Source organism: Natator depressus, chromosome 3 (genome assembly GCF_965152275.1).
Source record: "Natator depressus isolate rNatDep1 chromosome 3, rNatDep2.hap1, whole genome shotgun sequence".
Classification (NCBI taxonomy): Eukaryota; Metazoa; Chordata; order Testudines; family Cheloniidae; genus Natator; species Natator depressus.
Genome location: NC_134236.1, coordinates 142131890 through 142153543, shown reverse-complemented (window position 1 = coordinate 142153543; position 21654 = coordinate 142131890). Strand labels below are relative to the sequence as shown.

At 41.9% G+C, this 21654-nt stretch overlaps 1 protein-coding gene across 1 annotated transcript in view; it reads right to left on the bottom strand.

Annotated features, from left to right (window-relative positions):
- Positions 1-1307: 1307 nt before the first annotated feature.
- Positions 1308-21654, bottom strand: part of CATSPERE (catsper channel auxiliary subunit epsilon) — a 90324-nt gene continuing 69977 nt past the window's right edge. The window contains 8 exon segments of the mRNA XM_074947611.1: positions 1308-2371; positions 2968-3021; positions 4867-5024; positions 7165-7251; positions 10390-10489; positions 10873-10952; positions 11054-11087; positions 21136-21194. Of these exon segments, the coding sequence (XP_074803712.1) occupies positions 2185-2371; positions 2968-3021; positions 4867-5024; positions 7165-7251; positions 10390-10489; positions 10873-10952; positions 11054-11087; positions 21136-21194 (759 nt within the window). The 3' untranslated portion in view covers positions 1308-2184.

Genomic DNA, 21654 nt, shown 5'->3' with positions numbered 1-21654 from the left:
GGTCTGCGAGTAAGAAGACCTCAGTTCTAAAGCTGGCTCTGGTACTAATTTGCTATGAGTCTTTAAGCAGGTCTCTAAGCATCAGTTTTCCCATCTCAAAAATGGAAATAGTGATATATATCTTCCACACAGGGTGTTGTGAAGTCTGCCTAAATAATGAATGTAAAGAGCTATGTAAGTGCAAAGTGTTATTAAAGCTAGTCACTGGCAGAGATAGAAAGAGAACCTGGGAGTTCTTGGCTACCACTCTGAATTCAACGCACAAACTACACCATACTATCTTAAGGACATACATAATCACTTTTATGTTTTCAGTAGGAATGGACTGCTTTCACTTCAGGTCAAAAATTCACAGCTGCAAATTTTCAAGCAAAATTGGCTTTATGATTTTTTTATATGCCTCAATGCAAAACTTCTAATCTACTTAAATGTCAGAGGTGCCAAATGCTCATGAATTCTTTGAGCCAGTTTTGCATCGCTGTATTAGCCTTTATGATTTTCATGCACAGCAGAGTGTGGCTCTGTTATCTTTTATGAAAGAAAGTGATTGTAACTCAGTCCATAGGCTCAACCAATGAGCTATCTTTATTCATTAAATTGTGTGGATTTGTAATTGCACCAATCATCTTACACCAACTAAAACAACCAATGCATTAAAAATATAAACTTTTTAAAATAACTAACTTTGACAACTAGAAAATTTTGACTAGCAGTGGAAATATGTCCTCCAATGGAGCTATGGAAACTGATTAAAATGTTTTTTATGGTTTGTAATTGCCACATCATGTCTTTCAACTAATTTGTGAGATTAACTATTAAAGTAGATGATAAACTCTTATGATAAACTTGGTCACTCTACATTTTTATTATATAAATTAACATTTTTATTAAGCACCAATAAAAATCATACGAGTAAAATTCCTTCAGGAATATAAAATCAATTGCAACTTTAAACAATGTATATTCTATTTCAAATGCTCAAACAATACCTGTTAGGTTAGTAATAAAAACATTCAATTTGCTGTGTCTGAATGTATTAAGTTACAGTAGCTGATGTAACTTGATTCTCTTTTGAAGATTTACAAAATATACTAGTTATTTGAAGGAGCTGTGATGGGGTCTGTTGAACATCTGAGCTCACTAAAAGGTTACAAAATTTGTTTCAAGTTTGTAAACAGAAATCTAGTACATTTTGCATTCAGTTGCATGTACATTCAGATTCACATTCAGTAAATTACAACCAATAATATATTTGAATTGAAGGTGTGATCACAGAAGTTTTCAGATTTGAGTAACTGCTATTTGCCATAAAATTTATAATAGACATTGAGAATTATAGCTGTCAGAATATTTTAGAAGTAGCATTATCTACCAAGTCTTTGAAACATACTTTTTATACAAGGCTCTGACCTATTCAAAGTATAAGTGATTATTAGAATCTGAGGGCCAGATCATCAGCTAGTATAAATTAGCGTAGCTACACTGAAGTCAATGGAGTTGCTCCAACATTCACCAGCTGACAATCTGGTCCTGACTGTCTTATGGACAAGGGGATTCATTGACTCATACTTGTGAAGGGGAGGCATTGTTACCCACTCATGGGGAAAGGCAGCTTTAAAGTGCAACTGGAGTTTCACAGGAGCCCAGTCACTATACACCATCCAAAACAATATGTTGAATCAGCATATCTCCCTGCTGGTCCTGGGCGTTCTCCTGCCCTAGACAGTGCTGCTCAGTTTGTGGACTGCAGTGGCTGCATACAGGCCCTTGATAGAGTGGGAGTTTTGTACTGACGCAGCCGTGACCCAGATTTCAAATTACCAAAAGTCGTGCATGCTAGTTATGCTGATGAAAGCCAGCATAAATTGGGGCTGAATCAAGCCTAAAGATCATAGATGTATTTTAATTTAATTTGGTTTGAGAGGTGGTTACTAAAGGGGCCATAAACTGCCCTCCATCTATACACACAAAAGAAACCAATGGGATATGTTAAGCTCAGCGGTAGAGCTGAAAACTAAACGAGAACTGGAAACTAAACACACAAGTCACATTAGTCTTATATGAAAGGTGAAAAGCGGTTTGTGAAAACAACCCTTAACACATCCAACAAAATTGAAATTATTTAAAAAACCAATGTACTCTTACAATTTCTTTACACAGAATGCCATCAGTATGGTAGATAAATTATTGGTCCTTCTTCAACTCATGTACTGTCGTTCTTGTTTGATCTTGTTGGTCATGTGATAGCAGTCGATCAACATAAATGATTGCTCGATAAATCTTCACATACCTGAAGTAGCTTATAACAAGGATGCCCCCAAAAATGGACAGTATGAGGACTGAAAAGCCAGCAACCTTACCAATGTTTGGACTGAAATACAAATGAGATTCGATTAAGAATAGATGTGGTAAATTTTCAAATTCTCCCCTTGTTTAGTCAAGAATCTCTTTGACTTTATATTGACAGATGACATAACTCTATTTGGAATGATGTCTTCTGAAAACTCTTAAAAATGATATGCATCTTCTTGAAAATATGGCTGATTAATGATTAAGTTTCTCTTTTACTCTTCTTTACAGTCATGATGATATAGAATTCAAGGGCAAAATCCAAATGATTTTCTACAGAAGTGAATGGCAAGACTCTATGATTTTAGTGGGACCAGGATCAAACACTTTATAAAGAGGTGAGTGAGTACAATGGGCACACTACAGACGTTCATTCTGGTTTAGAAATATTACTGGTTCCAGAGATATCACCTATACTTAAAAATGGAGAATACCGTTCGAACTGGAATGAAATTGTATCCTACCATCAGGCCAAAGGCTTGGATTTGGATATTATCTCTAAGATTTCATTACCCATCTGTAAGATTGGGAGTGTCGCCAAAGGATAACAATATTTTTATCACTATATAAATATTAAATAATAATAAATTATGTTTAGTTGTGGCTATTAGCAATTACCTTTCTACTATGCCATATGTACGGACCGCAAAGACTGTATTTAAGTCACAAAAACTGGAATATAAAAAAAGATTTAAATATTTTCTCAACTGTAAAAATATTCAGAATGAAAATACAGAATCACAATGAAACCAACTGGTGCCCACATTCACCCCACCTCATGTACGAACTAAAAACTTTATTTAAACTTCAATAAACACATTCCGATTATTTTTAAAAATGGTGTACTTTTATGTAACTTTCATAATTTAATGCAGTGTTGTCAATGCTATTGATTTTTTTGTGAGTGATGGGATTTCACCTGGGGCCGGAGCCAATCTTGCAATGATGTGAGTTGCTTTAGCTCTCTAGTGAATTTCAGTCTGCCGGAGGGAAAACCCACTGACTGGCTCTTTTCTCCAGTTGCCTGCCTCCTGGCGAAGAGCAGCCAATCAGAGCTGCTGCAGGAGCAAGCAGCGCACTTTCCCTCTACCCTCAGCAACCTGAAGCCATTCTCACAGGAGGGGAGAGGATAATGGGGAGCAGAAATGTCAGGAACATCCTGGGGTGAGTTTTGACACCTTCCCTGCTTTGGAAAAAAACATGTTGGACATGAAAAAAACAATGCCTGGCAGTGGCATTAGGGCTGGTGTAGGGCCTAATTTGTGCTCAAGTTGCAGCCAGGGAATAGCTGGGTCAGTGCCCATCCTGCCCTCAATCTGCACCTGCACTGGTGGCTCCTGCATTGGGGGACACATCCCCTGTGCTAGTGTATCCTGGGAAACACATCCCTTTGTCAGGGCCTCCTTCGGGGGGGGTGCAGCCTGCACAAAGGGGCCATAAGGCAGTGATGAATTCCTTCTTTTAATGTTTCATCAATGAAATACCTCTATGAGTGTTCGGTATTCATGGGTCTTTCTCACAATGTTTCAGAAAATATGTAGGATGCGTGTTACTACATATTCCTAAATGAAATCACCTATGGAGTTTATTAAAAATTTTCTTTACATTATGGGGTGGATAAAATGAGAAATTTTGAAATGGTTTATTAAAGGGAAGGCAAATATCCTTAAGGTGTGGCTAATCTTTGATAAGTGACTGTAAAAAGTCATTGTGCAGTTCAATATTTCTTGTCTTTCAATGATTGCCACATCAAATATGTTCAGCTCACACAGAAAATATTTTTCTCCAAATACCAGCCCTAGAAACTCAACCTGAGCTCTGAGAACCAAGCCGGGATTTTTCTTGCTCAGACATGTATCATCACCTTTAGGCCAAATTAGACCCTCTGTTACAGCTGTGCAACCCTACTGTCTTCAGATTATACCCTCAGTGGCATTTATGCAGTTGAATTGTCATCCATTGATCCAGTTCACCAGCTCCTACATGGGTTAGTTCTGCAGTGCTAACAGGAATAACTTTCTTTTAGTCACTTAGCCTAAATTTACAGAGATTACTCTGAAGATATGCAAAGAGAAAATCTGTTAAAATGACATTTTTACAGTCACTTTAGAAAAAAAACTGGTTTGACTGTCAGATCCCAGATTTACACTAATGTAAATTGAGATTACAATCTGGCCCTGTGGGTCCTGTCGTCAAATCCACATGTTGAAGGCCTCTTGCCTTCCTTTCCATAGAGGTAGGATGAACATTATGTTTCTAGCAGTCTATACAGAAAATGAGTAGAAATCTAAGAGGAAAAATAATAGCTGCACAATGAAAGGGTTGAGGACCCTCAGAGCCATATCTGAACCATCCATGAGTTAGAACTGGTAGTGGAAAATACCTGCAACATCTATGGCCAAGTGATACCTCAAGCAAAATAATTTTTTAAAATGACAACAGTGGTTACTTTATTAATCTTAATCCTAAATCAATCATTAAGAATACTTTTTACATGCCAAGAAAGGAATAGATAACCTGAAATTTGGGTCCACTATCTTCACTCTGAACACATAAATGCCACTGTACTCAGTAGGCCAAATGAGAGAATTGTAACCAGAGTGGTTCAAAATTGGATACAGCTGATTTAGGTCTCCTAGCCGTCCAAGTTCAGATTCAAAGCAGGATCTGTAATTCTGATTAGAAACAATAAAGGAGATTTTTTAAACTAGCTTTGAAAAACAATTAGACCTACTTATCTGGGTTTCTGGACTTGTCATTACCTCTCTCTCTCTCTCTCTTTCTCCCTCTCTCTCTATATATATCCCAAAGGAAAGTGAGCTGTAGCTCACGAAAGCTCATGCTCAAATAAACTGGTTAGTCTCTAAGGTGCCACAAGTACTCCTTTTCTTTTTTCTTTTTACGAATACAGACTAACACGGCTGTTACTCTGAAACCTGTCCTTGGAGATTGTACAGCACACTCACAAGCTCTATACTTAGTCAGCTATGTTGGCTAACAAGGAGGGGAGAAGCCTGGTTCCCACACATTTCTTGCCTTATTTCAAACAGTCTGCACCCTAAAATAAACTTGTTTCGTTTAAATCTAAACCAACCCAGTGTTGTATCTGAATTGAAGTGACTGGGATTCATTAACTCCAGTTAATGTGGCAAGCTGCTGGGTATTTACTCTTTAAAGGAGCAAGCAAACCTTATTAGCCCTCTGAACACTCCAGGAAAGATCTGGGCATTTCAGAGCAGATAGTTTTGGGAAATTTCAGGACTGGGGGTGTGTTGGAGTCACTTGGCTAATGGTAACCAAAGCTGGTAGATGCCAGAATGAGGCTGGGGTGTAACAAGCAAGCTACTGGAATCAGAGTGCTGAGCCAGAGCTGCTTAACAAACAGACAGTGCATGCTTGTCTGTTGGCTGTCAGTGTCCAGGTTACGAGCCACAGCAGCAGAGCATTGAAGGCACCCAGAGTTACAGGGTTGGTGGTAAAACAGACCAACGGGCTGAAAAGGCATGGGGACATAAGGGCATTCAACACCAACACTGAAACGTTAAAAAAAAAAAATTGAACTAACTTCCCCTACATCCGAAGATGTCCAAAACCTTTACCCCCAACCTGAGGCCTCTAATTGCACTGGGGGGGCGCACATTAAGATGAGATGCTCAGCCTGGTGATGTGGCTGTTAGGTGGCTGCTCAGTCTGAACCTCTGGCCTGGTGGAATATATTGCTCCTCAGCTACTCAGCCTTCACCTTCTCTTGGAACACATGCTAGTCTAAGTGCAAAGTGTTCACTACCTTTTCCCTTCAATCATAGTCCTTTCCCCAGGCTCATGCACCCTCCCACCTAGAGCAACACAGTCCTTCCTTCTTTCACTGAGCCCTCCCCACAGCCCTCACTCTTCCAACCACACACTCCTGCTAAGATAGTGCCCGCCCCCAAGTTCCTCCCAACTGTCCAGGAATCCTCCAGCTTCTTGCCCTTCTGGGCCATTGATCCTCCAGGACTTGGCTGCTCACGCTTAGGTGCTGATTACAATAGTTTAGTGAATTGGAATCATACGAATGCCCCTTTGGCCCAGCGGAAAGCCAATTTGGGGCCTTGTAAGATGATTTTGTTTGGATGAGAAATCAGTGAAACAAAATTGAGGTAATCCTTGGTGTAATTCTTTTATACATAGAATATATTGGTGAAGTCCTAGTCCCACTGAAGTCAATAATGAAACTCTCATTGACTTTAATGGGGCCAGGATTTCACCCAAAGTTCTGTTTCTCTGAACATACAGCACACATGCTTTTGGAGAAATCTCAAGCCAGACTCCAGACCTGTGCCCAAGAAACTGCTGTAACAGGGTCACCCTGCCACTGCTTACTGACTCTAACTTCTCACAGCCCACAGCCCCTGCATTTGTGCCTGGGGAGCCTCCATTAGTTCCACACTTTCCCTCTGGCCACATGGCTTGTCATATCTCTCAAGGGTTAGCCCCTCCCTTGTGTCCAGCTGTTTACCACTACAAAAGAATTTCAGTTGCTCCTAAAGCTATACAATATTTTAGTACACTCATTTATTTTAATGATGTTTGTGATTTTCTTTCAACCAGACACATGACAATGAGGGATTAGTGTCTTTTGGAATAACAATATCCTTTCATAGCATTGTCAGATCATTACTGAATTGCCATCTGACTTGTATTCCACTTGCTCCATCATGCTTTAATTAGGCTTCCCCTTCCCCGAGATACTAATAGTGTGAAAATGCCAAGTAAGACAGCTGCAGAGTTCATTCATATTTTTCATAAAAAATTTGTAAATATATAATTTCCTACCTGTGGCCCCCATATTTCATCTAATGTACTGTTTTCATGTCCCTTAAGCATTGAAATCCAAGTCTGTGCTTCACGCAAACAACCCACCTATTCAAAATAATTCAAATGTACAAATTAAAAAAAATATTAGTTCTCTAGCCCTTTGTTATTTTCTGAAGGGTAATACAGTATTTACATAGGTATTGGGCATTGTGGTTCTGTATATTTATTTATCTTATATAGCTGCTATAGTGAAAGTACCACAGTATAAATCTAAGGCAACAAAACATACTCGGGGAAAGACTCTGCCCTTAGGGAGTACATTGTTTTAAAATAAAATATTGGGGTAATAATATTAGCAATAATAATGTTAACATCCAGTGGTGCGTCAAGTTTCACTAGCTACCTGTACTGATTGAAGTAGGCAGCACCGATGAGAATAAAATAAATGCTCCATGAAGGGAACCAAATTAAATGGGCTTGACTTGACCATGGTATGTAAATAGCACTAATGTAAATTGTAGCCATAACAAAAATACATTCTGAGAAGGAAAAGGAACAAGTGGACTTGTAGCCCTTACAGCATCTACAATGTCTGAGCTGTGCATTCTGAAGAAGCAGCACTTAGGATATGTCTACACTGCAATTAGACTTGGGCTCGCAGGGCTCAGGCTAATAGGCTGTTTAGCTGTGGTATAGGGTGTAGATGTTTGGGCTCGGGCTATAACCTGAGCTCTCACTGAGACCCTCCCACTTCGCAGGGTTCTAGAGCCCAGGTCCACGTACCCCAAATGTCTCCACCACAATTAAACGGCCTCCTAGCCTGAGCCCCATGACTCCAAGTCAGCTTGCACAGGCCAGCCGTGGGTTTTTAATTGCAGTGTAGACATATCCTCAGGCAAAACGTATGGTGTCCAAGAAACAATGAGACATCAAAACAAAGTGGGATGCAACACAGCTGAGGAGCCAGACAGTGACCCTCCACAGGTGCTCCTTCATCAATCATGGTCATTCAGGTACTGACAATTGCAGCATTTAGGACTATAGTCTGACTTCACTTATATAAGAAGTCATCCCAAGACTCCAGTCCCCATAACATTATGGCTCTTTCATGAACTGTTGTCAGAGGAATCCAGTCTGCTGTTCTCTGAGCTCCCACAATCCCATACTATGGATGAAGATTCAGCAAAAGGTAATTCAGGTAATAGGCCTGAACCAAAGCCATTGAAGTAAACGATTGATTTCCATAGTTTTTTTTCTTAATTCAAACCCAGTGTTAGTACTATCTTGCTTTAGTATCTTTCTGCAGGGCGTGACGTTACTGAGATAACCTGTAACTGTACAGATCATTGTTGCAACCACGGTTATATATTTGCAGCAAATATTGTACAAATGTTGTCATGTAAGGTGTCTATGGAAAGGTTATGATTTGCTGATTATGATTATGCTATCTGTATGCGTGTATCATTTTTGTAGTTGACGTTATGAATATTGGCTATGTACTTGTATATCAATGTGTTTTGATTCTAAGTAGCCTTGGTGAAGCATTTGGTCAGCTTCTTGAGAAGGGACTATTCTCAGTAAGTGCCCAATCAAGAAACACTTAACTGACAATGAACTGTGGGAGATGCCAATCCACTTCTGAGCTTTCCTGGGAACATTCAAACTGAATGTAAACAATGGCATGGGCCTGTAAAGAACTGAGTCATGCATGGACATGTGACTTGCCCATGTGACTCCTAACTCCATCTTGCTGCGGTGATCTTCCAGAGGGCAGAGAATATAAAAGGCTGCTGCATCTCCTCCATCTTGTCTTCAATCCTGCTTCTTACTTCTGGAGGAACCTTGCTACAAACTGAAGCTCTGAACAAAGGACTGAATGACCCATCCCAGCTATGGATGTACTCCAGAGACTTGATTTGTGCCTGCAGCTTATTCCATCACTGCTACAAGCCCGAACCAAGAACTTTGCCATTACTGTATGTAATTGATTCCATTTAACCAATTCTTGCTCTCATCTATATCTTTTTCCTTTTATGAATAAACCTTTAGATTTTAGATTCTAAAGGACTGGCAACAGCATGATTTGTGGGTAAGATCTGATTTGTATATTGACCTGGGTCTGGGGCTTGGTCCTTTGGGATCAGGAGAACCTTTTTCTTTTACTGGGGTATTGGTTTTCATAACCATTCGTCCACATAACAAGTGGCACTGGTGGTGATACTGGGAAACTGGAGTGTCTGAGGGAATTGCAGGTATGACTTATGGTTAGCCAGTGCAGTAAAACCAAAGTCCACTCTGTTTGGCTGGCTCTTCACCTTAGAGGTGAAGAAACCCCAGCCTTGGGCTGTAACTGCCCTGCTCTAAGCAATTTGTCCTGAATTGATATTCTCAGAAGTGTCCCACCAAAGGCAGCAACATTACACAGGGGTAGGGATGATGATGTGTTGAGCAGCCATGCCACACAAGCCCTGGCTTTTCCACTGCCAGCCATTTCCATCTTCCAAACTGTGAAGCCTCAATTCTGCTAAGGCTCATCCCTATTTTTGCCAAATTCTGGCCTAGTCTAGCAATAATTCCATTTCCCAGCCTTCTACATATTGCTTTGACAGCATGATCTGGCTTTGAGTGTCCTGGGGAGCATGTCACTCTGCTTAAAAATGAAAGGCTATATTCTGCTTTCAGTTATATAGAAATTGCCTTCAATAGGATTGCATGGGTATTACTGAGGGCAGAATTTGACTTCAGAGATTGCAAGAATCTCTTTTTAAGAACAGGCTAAATAAACACCTATCAGGTATGGTCTAGGTATACTTAATCCTGTTTCAGCGTGGCAGGAAGGACTAAATCTCTTAAGGGCTTCCCAGCCCCACATTTCTATGATTCTGTATGGATAGTCCTGTATTCCCATTTCCCCCAAACAGAGGGCAGACTAAACTTCAAGATGGTTTTGAAGTTTCACTTCCTGAACCATACTACCATGCACAGAATTCTTTTTTCTTTTCTTTGATTACCTCTTGATTTTGATTCATGTGTTCAGTTTTGAACAGTGTATGCTGTTAAAACCAATACATTAAACGCTGAAAGTTACAAGTAATGAAATCTACAACTACTATACAATATCTCCATTCAAATAGGGTGATTCAGACAGAAGAGGACTGAACATGTATAAAATCAAGCATTGCATTTACCCAACTTCACACAATATATAGCAACAAATATAATCTAAATAAAAAGATGCCATACCTGCTTCATAGATGAGTTGTAGCTGTAGTCATTTCTGCCATGAACCTCCCATAAAATAAAATTTGCCTCAACTGTTTTAACAAATGTGCTGCCACTATATCTATAAACAATACAGGTGTTAAATAATGCTTTAGTAAAAGCATATAAATGGGCAAATACCTCTCACTCCGTGGCCCTGGAGGGAAACATGGACAGTGCGGTGCTGCTATGCAAAAGGAGAAAAGGACAAGCAGGGAATGTACAGCCCAGAGGCTTTGCTCTGAGGACTCCCTACACAATAGTGGACTATGAGCAAATAGGATGCAGCATCATAGGTGGGACCAAAGGATCTGCTGCAATGTGGATATTCCTTCCTCCAGCACTGGGCTTGCTACTGTTACGCTTGCCATTCAGCTGGAGTAGCCACTACAGCTTCAGAGAACTATGCAGCGCTGTGGGAAGGAGTCCTTCTCTTGCCACACAATATTTCAGCATTATACTTACAAGGCAATATCAGGGTGAAAAGGTATTGCATAATGAAGATCCATTAGGCAACCATACTTATCCCAATCATAATTTACCACCTAAAAAAGAAAAGTTGTGGTAATATATTGTATATTTCTCTATATTTCTTCTTTGCATGCCCACACACATCAACTAAAATAAAACCCTGTAACTCTCTTACCAGGTCTTCCGTTGTTGGAACCCACAGATATTCCCTAGTGTAAGGAAAAACTCATTGTTGGTTTTACACCTTTTTAAAACCATATTCCCCTCTTTTCTGGTATAAAATGGATTGGATTGTTTAAGTAGGAAGATTTAAAACTGAGCATGCAATTTTTCTTCATGGCTTAAAAACATGTGAAACAAGCTTTTCCAAATCCTCCTGCTATAAAGTTGTAAACTCTCCTATATCATTGGACATCTTAAAGAGACATCAACTTAAAAATAACACTTGCATCTGACAATCTGTAAGCAACTACTGTTATAAGTATTACTTATAACTAGTAACTAAAGTAGCTCTTTTTCCTCCCCTCATCCCAAGTTTCTTCCCTTTGAGCATTTGGGTGCTCTCCTGGCCCCATTGAATTCAATGGGAGTTTTGCTATTGACTTCAGTCGGCCAGGGTTTCATTCTTTGTGTACAGTCACTTTCACTGTATAGTCATTTGAGGCTTGATCACGTTACCATTGAAATCCAATAACAGAACTCCCATTAACTTCTATGGATGAAGGATTGGGCCCTTAGTTGTTTCCCCTGTTGTTTGTGTGGATATTTCAGACAGCAACATTGGAGATCCGATGAAGTGAGCTGTAGCTCACGAAAGCTCATGCTCAAATAAATTTGTTAGTCTCTAAGGTGCCACAAGTCCTCCTTTTCTTATTGGAGAGAAAAACATTATTAAAAAATAGGATGATGTGATTGGATCAAACACAAACCCTGTTTCAGGGACTAAAGGACAGGTGTAGTAACAAACTACTTTTAACTAGATTTTTTTTTTTTTGGTTGACTAGCTTTCAAGTTGAGAATGTCTCTTTACAGATATTTAGAATAATAATTTGTATATATATAAATGGCTTCCTGCATTTCCATATATAAATTATATCTAAAAGACCCTATATTTCTTTTTATGGTCATTTAATAAATCAAGTTTCTTACCCACGTATTTTGTAAGTAGTAAAATTATGTTTCATACAGGTTACATATGAAGGTCTGTGGAAATAAAACAGATAATCAGTATAATCTAAGGGTTTTTATTTGTTACTGAAGTAGTGCATGAAAATGTAAATGACTGAACTCATCATGCTAGTATTGTCCGAGAATTATCATAGTCCAATATTTGTTCTATATTTTGACCTCTATTCACCAAAACTTTCTCAATAGCTTTGATACATTAAATATGGGCCAGATTCTCTCTTTCAGTCTGGCCCCTCTTCACCACTCTGGCAGTGCAAATGGGCCATACACTGGCTACATTTGGCCAGCTGTGAATTCCCTCTGCAGAGAGAAGCTCTAAACTGACATGGAGCCAGCATAGCATAACTGGTTCTTACTCCACTTTCTCTCCCAGCTATGTCATAGGGAGCATGCCAAGTGAGGGAAAGGGATGAAGCTGGAGTGCCACTGTGCTCTGCCTTCGGGGGCCTTTGCCAGCTGGCGTATATTAGAGCAGCCCTAGTGCTGCTCTAATCTACTCTAGAGCTGGAGCTGTGCAGGGCAAAGTTTCATGGCTCCTTGGTGGCCCAACTTCTCATCTGCACTGAGCACCTATTTCAATGATAAAAATTGGTTATTGTGGTTCTTTGAGATATGTTGCACATGTACATTCCACTCTAGGTACGTGCGCGCTACAAACACAATCACTGGAAATGTTTCTCTCAGTGGAACCCATCAGGGCATCCCCTGCCAGTGTGCACCAACAGCACCAGTATAAAGCATCCAGCCGACCCCGCATCCCCTCAGTTCCTTCTTTCTGGAAAACTCCAAAGTAGCGGGGACAGGAGGGCGGGTCGTGTAATGGACATGTTCAGTGCATCTCGAAAAACAACAGTTATGGAAGGTTAGTAACCGTTTTTTCTTCTTTGAGTGATTGCACATGTGCATTCCACTCTGTGCGACTCCCAAGCAGTTGAATAGGTGGAGGGTGTGGAGTTCATGGACACACAAACTGCAGAACAGCTCGACCAAAATTGACATAATCTCCAGAATGCTGAGTGATGGCATAATGGAAGGAGAATGTGTGCACCAGTGATCAGGTTGCTGCTTTACAAATGTCCTGAATAGGAATCTGTGCTAGGAATGCTGCTGGAGATGCTTATGACCATGTGGAATGAACAGTCAGGTTAGTTGGTGGTGAAACACTGACCTGCCTGATCGTAACAAGTGCAAATACGTGAAGTTATCCAGGATGAAATTATCTGTGAAGAGATTGTGAGACCCTTTATCCTGTCAACTACAGCTATGAACAGTTGAGTGGACCTTCAGAATGGTTTAGTTCTTTCTATGTAGAAAGCTAGGGTTCGTCTAACATCCAATGAGTAAAGCCGTTCATTCCTATTTGCATGAGGCTTTGGGTAGAAGACAGGTAGGTAGATTGCCTGATTGCTATGAAATTGCGAAACCACTTTTGGGAGAAAACGGGGGTGAGGACATAAATATACCTTATCCTTAATGAAGACTGTGTATGGAGGTTCTGATGGGAAGGCATGGAGTTCTAAGACCCTTCTGGCCAAAGTGATGGCAACTAAGAAAGCCACTTTACAGGAGAGAGATAACTAGGAGCACATTGCCAAAGGTTCAAGTGGTGGCCCCATAAGCTTCTATTAGACCAGGTTCAGGTCCCAGGGGGGAACAGGCTTTTACTCGAGGGTACTGTATAACCTTTCTAGGCCTTTGAGGAATTGGACAGACATGTCATCTGAAAAAATTGACCTGTTATCCACCCAAGGGTGGAAAGCTGATACCACTGCAAGGTGAACCTTGACAGAGGAGACTGCTAAGCCTTGCTGTTTCAGGTGCCATAAATATTCAAATATGTCTTGTATGGATGAATGCATGGGTGAGACTCCATGATGGGATGCTCAGAGAACTGCTTCCACTTCAAGACAGGAGGGCTGGTGGAGGGCTTTCTACTACCTAGCAGGATCTCTGAGATTTAGCTATGGAGCTTCCAGCCATTAAATGAAGGAGGCTCAGGTTTGGGTGGAGCAGCCAACTGTGGGCCTGGAAGTGGGATTGGAGTCGCCACTGAGATGTCTAGCAGAGAACCAGTGTTGGCAAGGCCATGATAGGTCCATCAGAATAATCTGGGCGTGGTCCTGTTTGATCTTTAGCAGCACCCTGTGCATGAGTGGACTAGGAGATAAAGCATAGTAAAGATGTCCCGTCCAAGGTAGTAGAAAGGCATCCGTGAAACAACTTGAACTGTGGCTTCTTAGGGGGTCACAACTGATGATACTTTCTGTTGTACTTATTTGCAAATAGGTCTATCCAGGGAGTCCCGCGTTGCTGGAAAACATCTCTCATCACATCCAGGCGAAGGGACTACTCATGGTGACTGGAGAAAGACCTGCTAAGGTGATCTGTCAGTTTTGCATTCCTGGAAGGTAAGAGGCCTCAAGACTGATTGGCAGTTTTACATAGCCATAGCTGTATTGCTTCTCGACAAAGGAGGGAAGAGCTAGCTCCTCCTGGCCTGTTGAGATAAAATATGGCTGCAGTGTTGTCTGTGAGAACAAACAAGTTTCTGCCCATAATGTGGGGCAGAAAGGCCTGACAGGCAAGGTCAACTGCTTTGAGTTCCCTGACTTTGATGTGGACTGATCTTTCCGCCAAAGACCTTGCATTCTAAGGGGCCACACGTGAGCTCCCAACCCTAGCACTGATGCACCTGAGACCAGGGTCATTGACGGTTGAGGGCGCTTAAAGGGGACTCCCACACAAACTGTGAGTGGATCCAACCACCAATTTAGAGAGACGAGAGCCTGTGGAGGTACCTGTGAGTACAGATGGTGGCATGTTGGCGAGTACATGCAGGCCAGCCATGTCTGGAAGGGTCTGAGGTGCAGCCTTGCGTGTGGTACCACGTGAAGTTCCTTCGAAAGGCAGGTCCTGAAGTGTCTGCTGGACCTCCCGAGGGAGTTCCAAAGACTATAACCATGAACTCCTCCGCATGGCAACTGCCAAAACCATGGACCTGGCTGCCGAGTCAGCCGCATCCAAAGCAGATTGTAAAGAAGCCTTAGCCGCTGATTCTCCCTCATCCACTAGAGAGGAGAACACTTGCATGGCCTCTTGTGGGAACAAATCCTTCAATTTCTGCATGGAGTCACACATGTTAAAATCATACCTGCCCAGCAGCACCTGCTGGTTTGCAATTCAAAATTGTAATGAGGGCCAGCCTTAGGGAAAATGGCATACTGGGCAAACTTGCCCTCAATGCTTCCCTCAGTGACCCAATGCCCCTAGGCCTGGGCAGCCACCTTGATCCCCTCCAGGCCCCCATCACAGCTTGACCATGGCTGAGGTGCTGGAGACTGACAGCACTATGCCCCAACCCCTTTATGGCCCCATAGACACACTGAATAGAGGAGGGGCTCCTGCAGCAAAGCAGATCCCACGCCAGAGCTTTAGGGGCCACAGTCCCCTCCCCCTGAGGCACTCACCAGGGAAGCTGGGGGAGCCCAGATCTTGAGGTGCCAATAGGACAAGGGGGTCTGGTCTGTATCCCAGGGTCCAGTTGGGGCCCTGTGACCCAGCCCCAAGAGCTGTCCAGGGTTCTCTTCTCGGTGTCCCCGTCTGGTTCCCTTCATTTTACCCTTTGACCACACTCCTGTCCCTGTTATTTCATTAGTTGTTCCCCGAAATTACTTGGTTTCCAGGTCCTATAGATCCCCTTCTTAGGCTGAAGGGGGGATCCTTTAGCAGTAGCTCGCCCACTTCCTGGATCCCAATAGGACCAGCCCCAAGAGGGTTAACTCTGCTGAGGAAGTCTCACCGGGAGGCAGCATATAAAAGGTAGCAGCCCAACTCAGTCTGGGCAGGCTGTTGGAGAGGAAGGGCACAGGCTGCGAGCTCTCTCCAGGGAGTTGCTACAGGCCCCGACTGCGGGATCACAGCTTGCAGAGCACCAGACAGACTCCAGGCTGCCCGATGAGCCCCGAGAAGGGGCTGCACTGGTGGGAGCTTGGCCATTTGAGGACTCCGGAGACCCAGCGGAACTGGGTAGTTTCGATGAGGGGGAAAGGGTAAGAAGCAGGTCAGGGGACTTAAACTTTTTGTCAGTGAGTGAACTGGGGAACCAGTCAGGGTGTATTGGGGGGATCATTGCTGACTCAGTGGTCAGCACCCCTACCTGGGCTGGGACTTGGAGGAGCAGGGAGGGCCTGAGTCCCCTTACCCAGGGTGCCATCCACTTGAGTGGTACCCCACTCTCCCAATGGGCCAACAGCCATGCAATACCACAGAGGCAGGATACTATGATGACTCTGGCCATTGGGTCACATTGCCCCTTGTAGAAGGGCTGTCTACTGACTCTGGCCATTAGGCCACGTTACCCTGACTAGAAAGGCCGCCTTATTGATGTCAGCCAGTAGGTCAAACTACCACAGCCATAATAAAGGTTTTTAGTATAAGAACTAACTGACTGTGGTACAGCCTTTTCCGTTCTTTTGGACCACACATCACTTGACACTCCGTGGCGGGGTGTACCTACCCCACAACAGGCCCCTTTCCCCCAGACTCACCAGGCTTCAATCTGGCCCTGCCTCCCCTCTCAGACTCACCCAGGCAGGAGAAGATGAAGCTCAGTACGAGACTGGAGGGGGAGGGAATGAAGAAAGAGGGAGAGCCTGGGCTGCTGCCAGGCGGGGCCTCAGCTGGTGGCACAGCCCTGTGTCTGGGATCCACACAGAGCACTAAAGCTGGAGTAAGGGAGGCGAGCTCAGCACTTAACTTCATCCCCAGGTCCTTGAGGGAGCAGTGGTCACAGCCCCCCACCGCATTGCCCCCTGCACAGCCATGCACACCCCCTGGGTGAAGCAGCCAGGCCAGTCCACAGTGGGAGAACCATGCGCACTTGCTTCTGGCCCGGGGACTCCACGCTCCAGATCAGTTGTGCCATTGCAGTGAGTTCTAGGTCTGCTGGAATGCCCAATGGGCCTACCTGGGGCAGGTGCAGCCTCTGGCTCTGCTCTTGCTGCCCCCCAGTGAGCTCCTGGCCAATCACTTGATGGTACTCCTGTGCCTGGGACCATGGACAAGTGGAAATGCCTAGAAGAGTGGCAAGAACAGCTCCTCGGGTGGGAGAAGTAAGACCTGATCTCCGACTTGGAAGATGATGAATCTCTGTCCAGTGACAAGAGTAGTGCTGCTCCCACCAGTGTTGGAGACTGGTGCAGTGGTGGAGATGTCCACACAGTGGCAAACCTAGCTGGGCTGTTTTTTCATTAGATCTCCTTGACTATGGAACTTAACATTTATTGAGCTTCTGGTTATGCTACAAGGCTCATCTATTTTTAATTTCTCTATAGAAGGAGGAGGTGACTGAAAGTTGGTATATTAGGGGATAATGTGTATTTTAAAGCTATTTTTTATTTTGGGGTTTTTGTTTGTTTTGGGGTTTTTTTTGCGCTAAGCAGCAATGAGCTGAATCTATGTATTTTGTCATGTACATTTTTTAAAAGATGTCTACAGCATGGGAGAGGTTTTTGCTTTTAATTATGTATAAAACCAATATAAAGTAAGAAACATTTTACAAATGGGATAACTGAGGCATATTAGGCTAACAATACTACCTTATTAGCATTTATTTTAACTTCTGTTGTAAAATGAAATAAACCAGAAGTAATAAAATATTATTAAAACTTGCCTTTGAATGACAATATGCCTTGATGGAGGACAGCCAACAAATAAATGAGTTAGCTGAAAAGAAATACATTATATTACATATAGATCTATATTTTTGTATATACTACCATGTACATAATTAATGTACATCTACTACACACATAATTAATTTACATAATTTTAATCAATTTAAAAAGGTCAGGCTGAGCCGTGATGGATTTTAGCACAGAATTACATACATGGATATGCACGAACAGGGTAAATCAATTTGATATGAGTCAAAATGTATATCTGTGGCAATACAACCTGCAGTGTGTAAATGTGTTTATGCTTTTTTATCATTAAAAGACAAGGCTTAAGCCTAAAATGTTTAATATTGTTTTATTATTAAAAAATAGTTCAATTATATAAGTTGATTCCAACTGTATAAGAGCACATTTGAACTACCTGGATAATCAGTTGTTTGAATTATGAGGAGCTCCACTCCAAAAGCTTAAAAGTTCCACAGGAGCTTAGCTTCAGAAGCCCTGAGGAACTTTTAAGCTTTCCAAAAATGGGCCTTTGTCCTTAGGACTTGAGGAGTCTGAATGGAGGCATTGATGCTAATGGGGGCCAGCAGCTTCATCTAGATATAGGGGCAACTCTACCTCTCTATGGCTTCCTCCTTGTCCAGGACACATCAATCCTTCTCCCTGTCTTGAACACTTTCTCACCAGCACCCTGCTGTGAACCCTCCCTCTTCTGCAGCTCTACTTAGGCAGCATACAGAAACCCTTGGAAGATATAACCTTACTTTAGTTAACTGGAGCTACATTAATTGGCATTTATAGCCTAAAGATGAAATCCTAGCCCCGCTGAACTCAGCTGTAAAACTCCCATCAATATCAATGGGGTCAGAATTTCACCATAAGAATCTAAGATGTAACACCACCATATTTTAGCCAAATAAGCTTCTCAAGATAAAAAACTTACCTTATTGTTTGTTGAACACATTTTCCCAGACATACTAGGTTGCAGTTCAACTGTCATAACACCTGTGGATGCAATTCTAAATGGGACCCCACCCCACCCACAACAAGAATTAATATTAAGATTTACGTAAGTTTGAAAATAAATCAGTAACAGCACTTAACTAACTAAACTAAGGATATATCTACACTGTAAATTGTAATAAAAAACCCATGGCTGGCCCATGTCAGCTGACTCAGGCTTGTGGGGCTATAAAATTGCAGTGTAGACATCCAGGGTTGCGCTGGAGCCTGGGCTCTGCGACTCTCCCCCCTTGCAGGGTCACAGAGCACAGGTTCCAGAGTGAGCCTAGATGTCTACACTGCAAATTTATAGCTCAGCCCAAGCCCTGAAAGCCCATGGGCTGGGCGCAGGTGTTTTATTGCAGTGTAGACATACACTAACTAAACTAACTACACAATTGCAACTGTAGCAAAGTATTTGTTTAGCAGCAGTAGGGTATTTAAGCCATTTGTATTTTATTTTAAGGATGCTTTGTTTGCAGTGTTGTTGTAGCCGTGTTTGTCCTAGGATATGAGAGAGACAAGATAGGTGAGGTCATATCTCTTACTGGACCAAAGGTTTTGGTCTGAGACAAGTTTTTGAGCTTTACAGAGCTCTTCTTCAAGTTGGGGGAAGGTAACCAGAGTGTCTCCGCTAAATACAAGTTGGAACAGACTGTTAAGCATAAGGGGTTCACATCTACTGTAGGAGATTGCTTAAAATGAAGTGGGCAGTTAAGGGTTAGCAGGCAGTGGGGTGTGTTACAAATTGTTATAATGTGCCATTAAACCAGTGTCTCTGAGTCCATGTTTTTTAGTGGCTAGCAGAGTTATGAATTTAAGTTCCCAGAAGTTGCCTTTTGAAGGTGTTGTACAAGCACATAATAATGGATATGTCTACACTGGAGCTGGAAGGTGTAAATTCCAGGAGAGACACCTAACCCACCCTAACTCTGATCAAGCTATTGTGCTAAAAATAAAAGTGTAGCTGTTGCAATGTGAACAATGACTAGCCATTCTGAGTGTGATCCCATCTAAGAACCTAAGTGAATATTTGCGGCAGCTAGCCCCTCTTTCTGCTTGCACCGCTGTGGCTGCACTTCTATTTTTAGCGTGCTAGCTCAATCAGTGCTAGTGTGGGTATGTCTCCATGAGCTGGAATTTATACCTTCCAACTCAAGTAGACATACCTAAATTGATGGTGCCTGCCCCAAAGAACTTAAAACCTAAGTGTAAAAGACAATGTGTGGGTAGAGACAGACAGATAGGGGAGCACAAGGAAATAATAAGACAATACTTGTAGGCATGATAAGGCACTGGTTTCAGCATACCAGCTGCCTTACCATTATCAAGTTTTTTGTAAGCATTACAGCAAAGGAGAATTTTAGAGATGGATTTAAAAGGAGGACAATGAGGTAGCTTTGCAGAGGTTTATGGGGAGCTCCTCCCATATGTGAAGGGCAGCATAGGAGAAAACACAAAGGTGCTTGTTTGAAAATTTAAGAAGCTGAAAAATGGAGGCTGGCCCCATTAACAGAGGAGAGGTGGAAGTCACATCTTGATAGCACATCAGAGATGACGGGTAGGGTGCAGATAAGTGGTAAATGGCCTTGAAAGCAAAGACAAGTAGCTTATGTTTTTAGGTTTTAGAGAAAGAGGAGCCATTGGAGGGGATGCAAAGAGAAGGGTGACGTGGAAAAAGCAAAAAGCTAGGAATATGATCTTTGTAGCCATGTTTGGAATGAATATAAATTGGGACAAGACTGCATTTGTCACAGACAGAGGGTAGGAGGTAGCAACAGTTGAGATGATGAAGGCCTTGCCAAGTGTTTTAGCTGTGTGGATAGAGGAAGGCTGCATCTTAGAGATATTATGCAAGAAACAGCAAGATTTAGACAAGCCTGGGTGTGAGGATCTAGAGAGAGGGCCAAGTAAAAGAAGACATACAGGCCTAAGTGACAGGAAGATGGTGATGCTGTCCACCACGGTGACTGAGAAATGAGTAGCATGGAGGGATTGCAGGGAAAGATTAAGAGCTTTGTTTTGGCCAGGCTGATCTTAAGCTAACTTCTGGACATTCATGCGACATCAGAGAAACAGGCTGAGATTTTAGAACTGGGGCCTTAGTTACATCATTGTATCAGAAATCAGATGCAACTCCATTGAAATCAATGAGATTATACTGTGTACATTAGATTAAAATCAGGCCCACCTTATTAAAATAAAATTGAAATATATAATTTCACATTTCAAAAGCAAAGCAGTAAAATCATTTAACACTTGTCTTGAGCTCTACGGATTTAAAATACTTTTAATTTATACTCATCAGAACCAATGGACTGTGATATTCAATATATGTATAAATTACCATCTACATCTTAAGTATCTTTAGCAATTACACAGTACTTACAATGCTTCTGTGTAATTAGATTCAAGACTATAGTCCATTTTATGGTAAAATTTCATTGTCTAAAAGAAACAGAATGAAGAGGAATGATAATTAAGAAAAATCCTTTAAAAATCCTTGATTTGATCACAGACATTTTCATGATAAACAGACCACACCTTAGAAAAGATGAGCAGGGATGAAGACCAGGCTCTGTCTAGTAAAGCACCTACCACAACAGTATATATGGCATAATATCTAGCACTAAAGATACTATTTCAGTGGGCTCTTTGTGTTCCTGGTGAAGGTCTGAAACATTATGAGCTCACTAGTTTGTTATCTCTTCTGAATGATATAAAGAATACTAGCTTGTTTTTCACCCAAGTCACACTACACAGATAGACATCTGATGAAATGCAATGAAAGTTATTGTTTTCTTACTGAATAAATGTATAACAAATATTAAAAAAAATTTCATTTTATGTTATTTGTGAAACAAACAACAATCAGTTTGTTTTACAACGTTAAAAAAAACGAACAAAT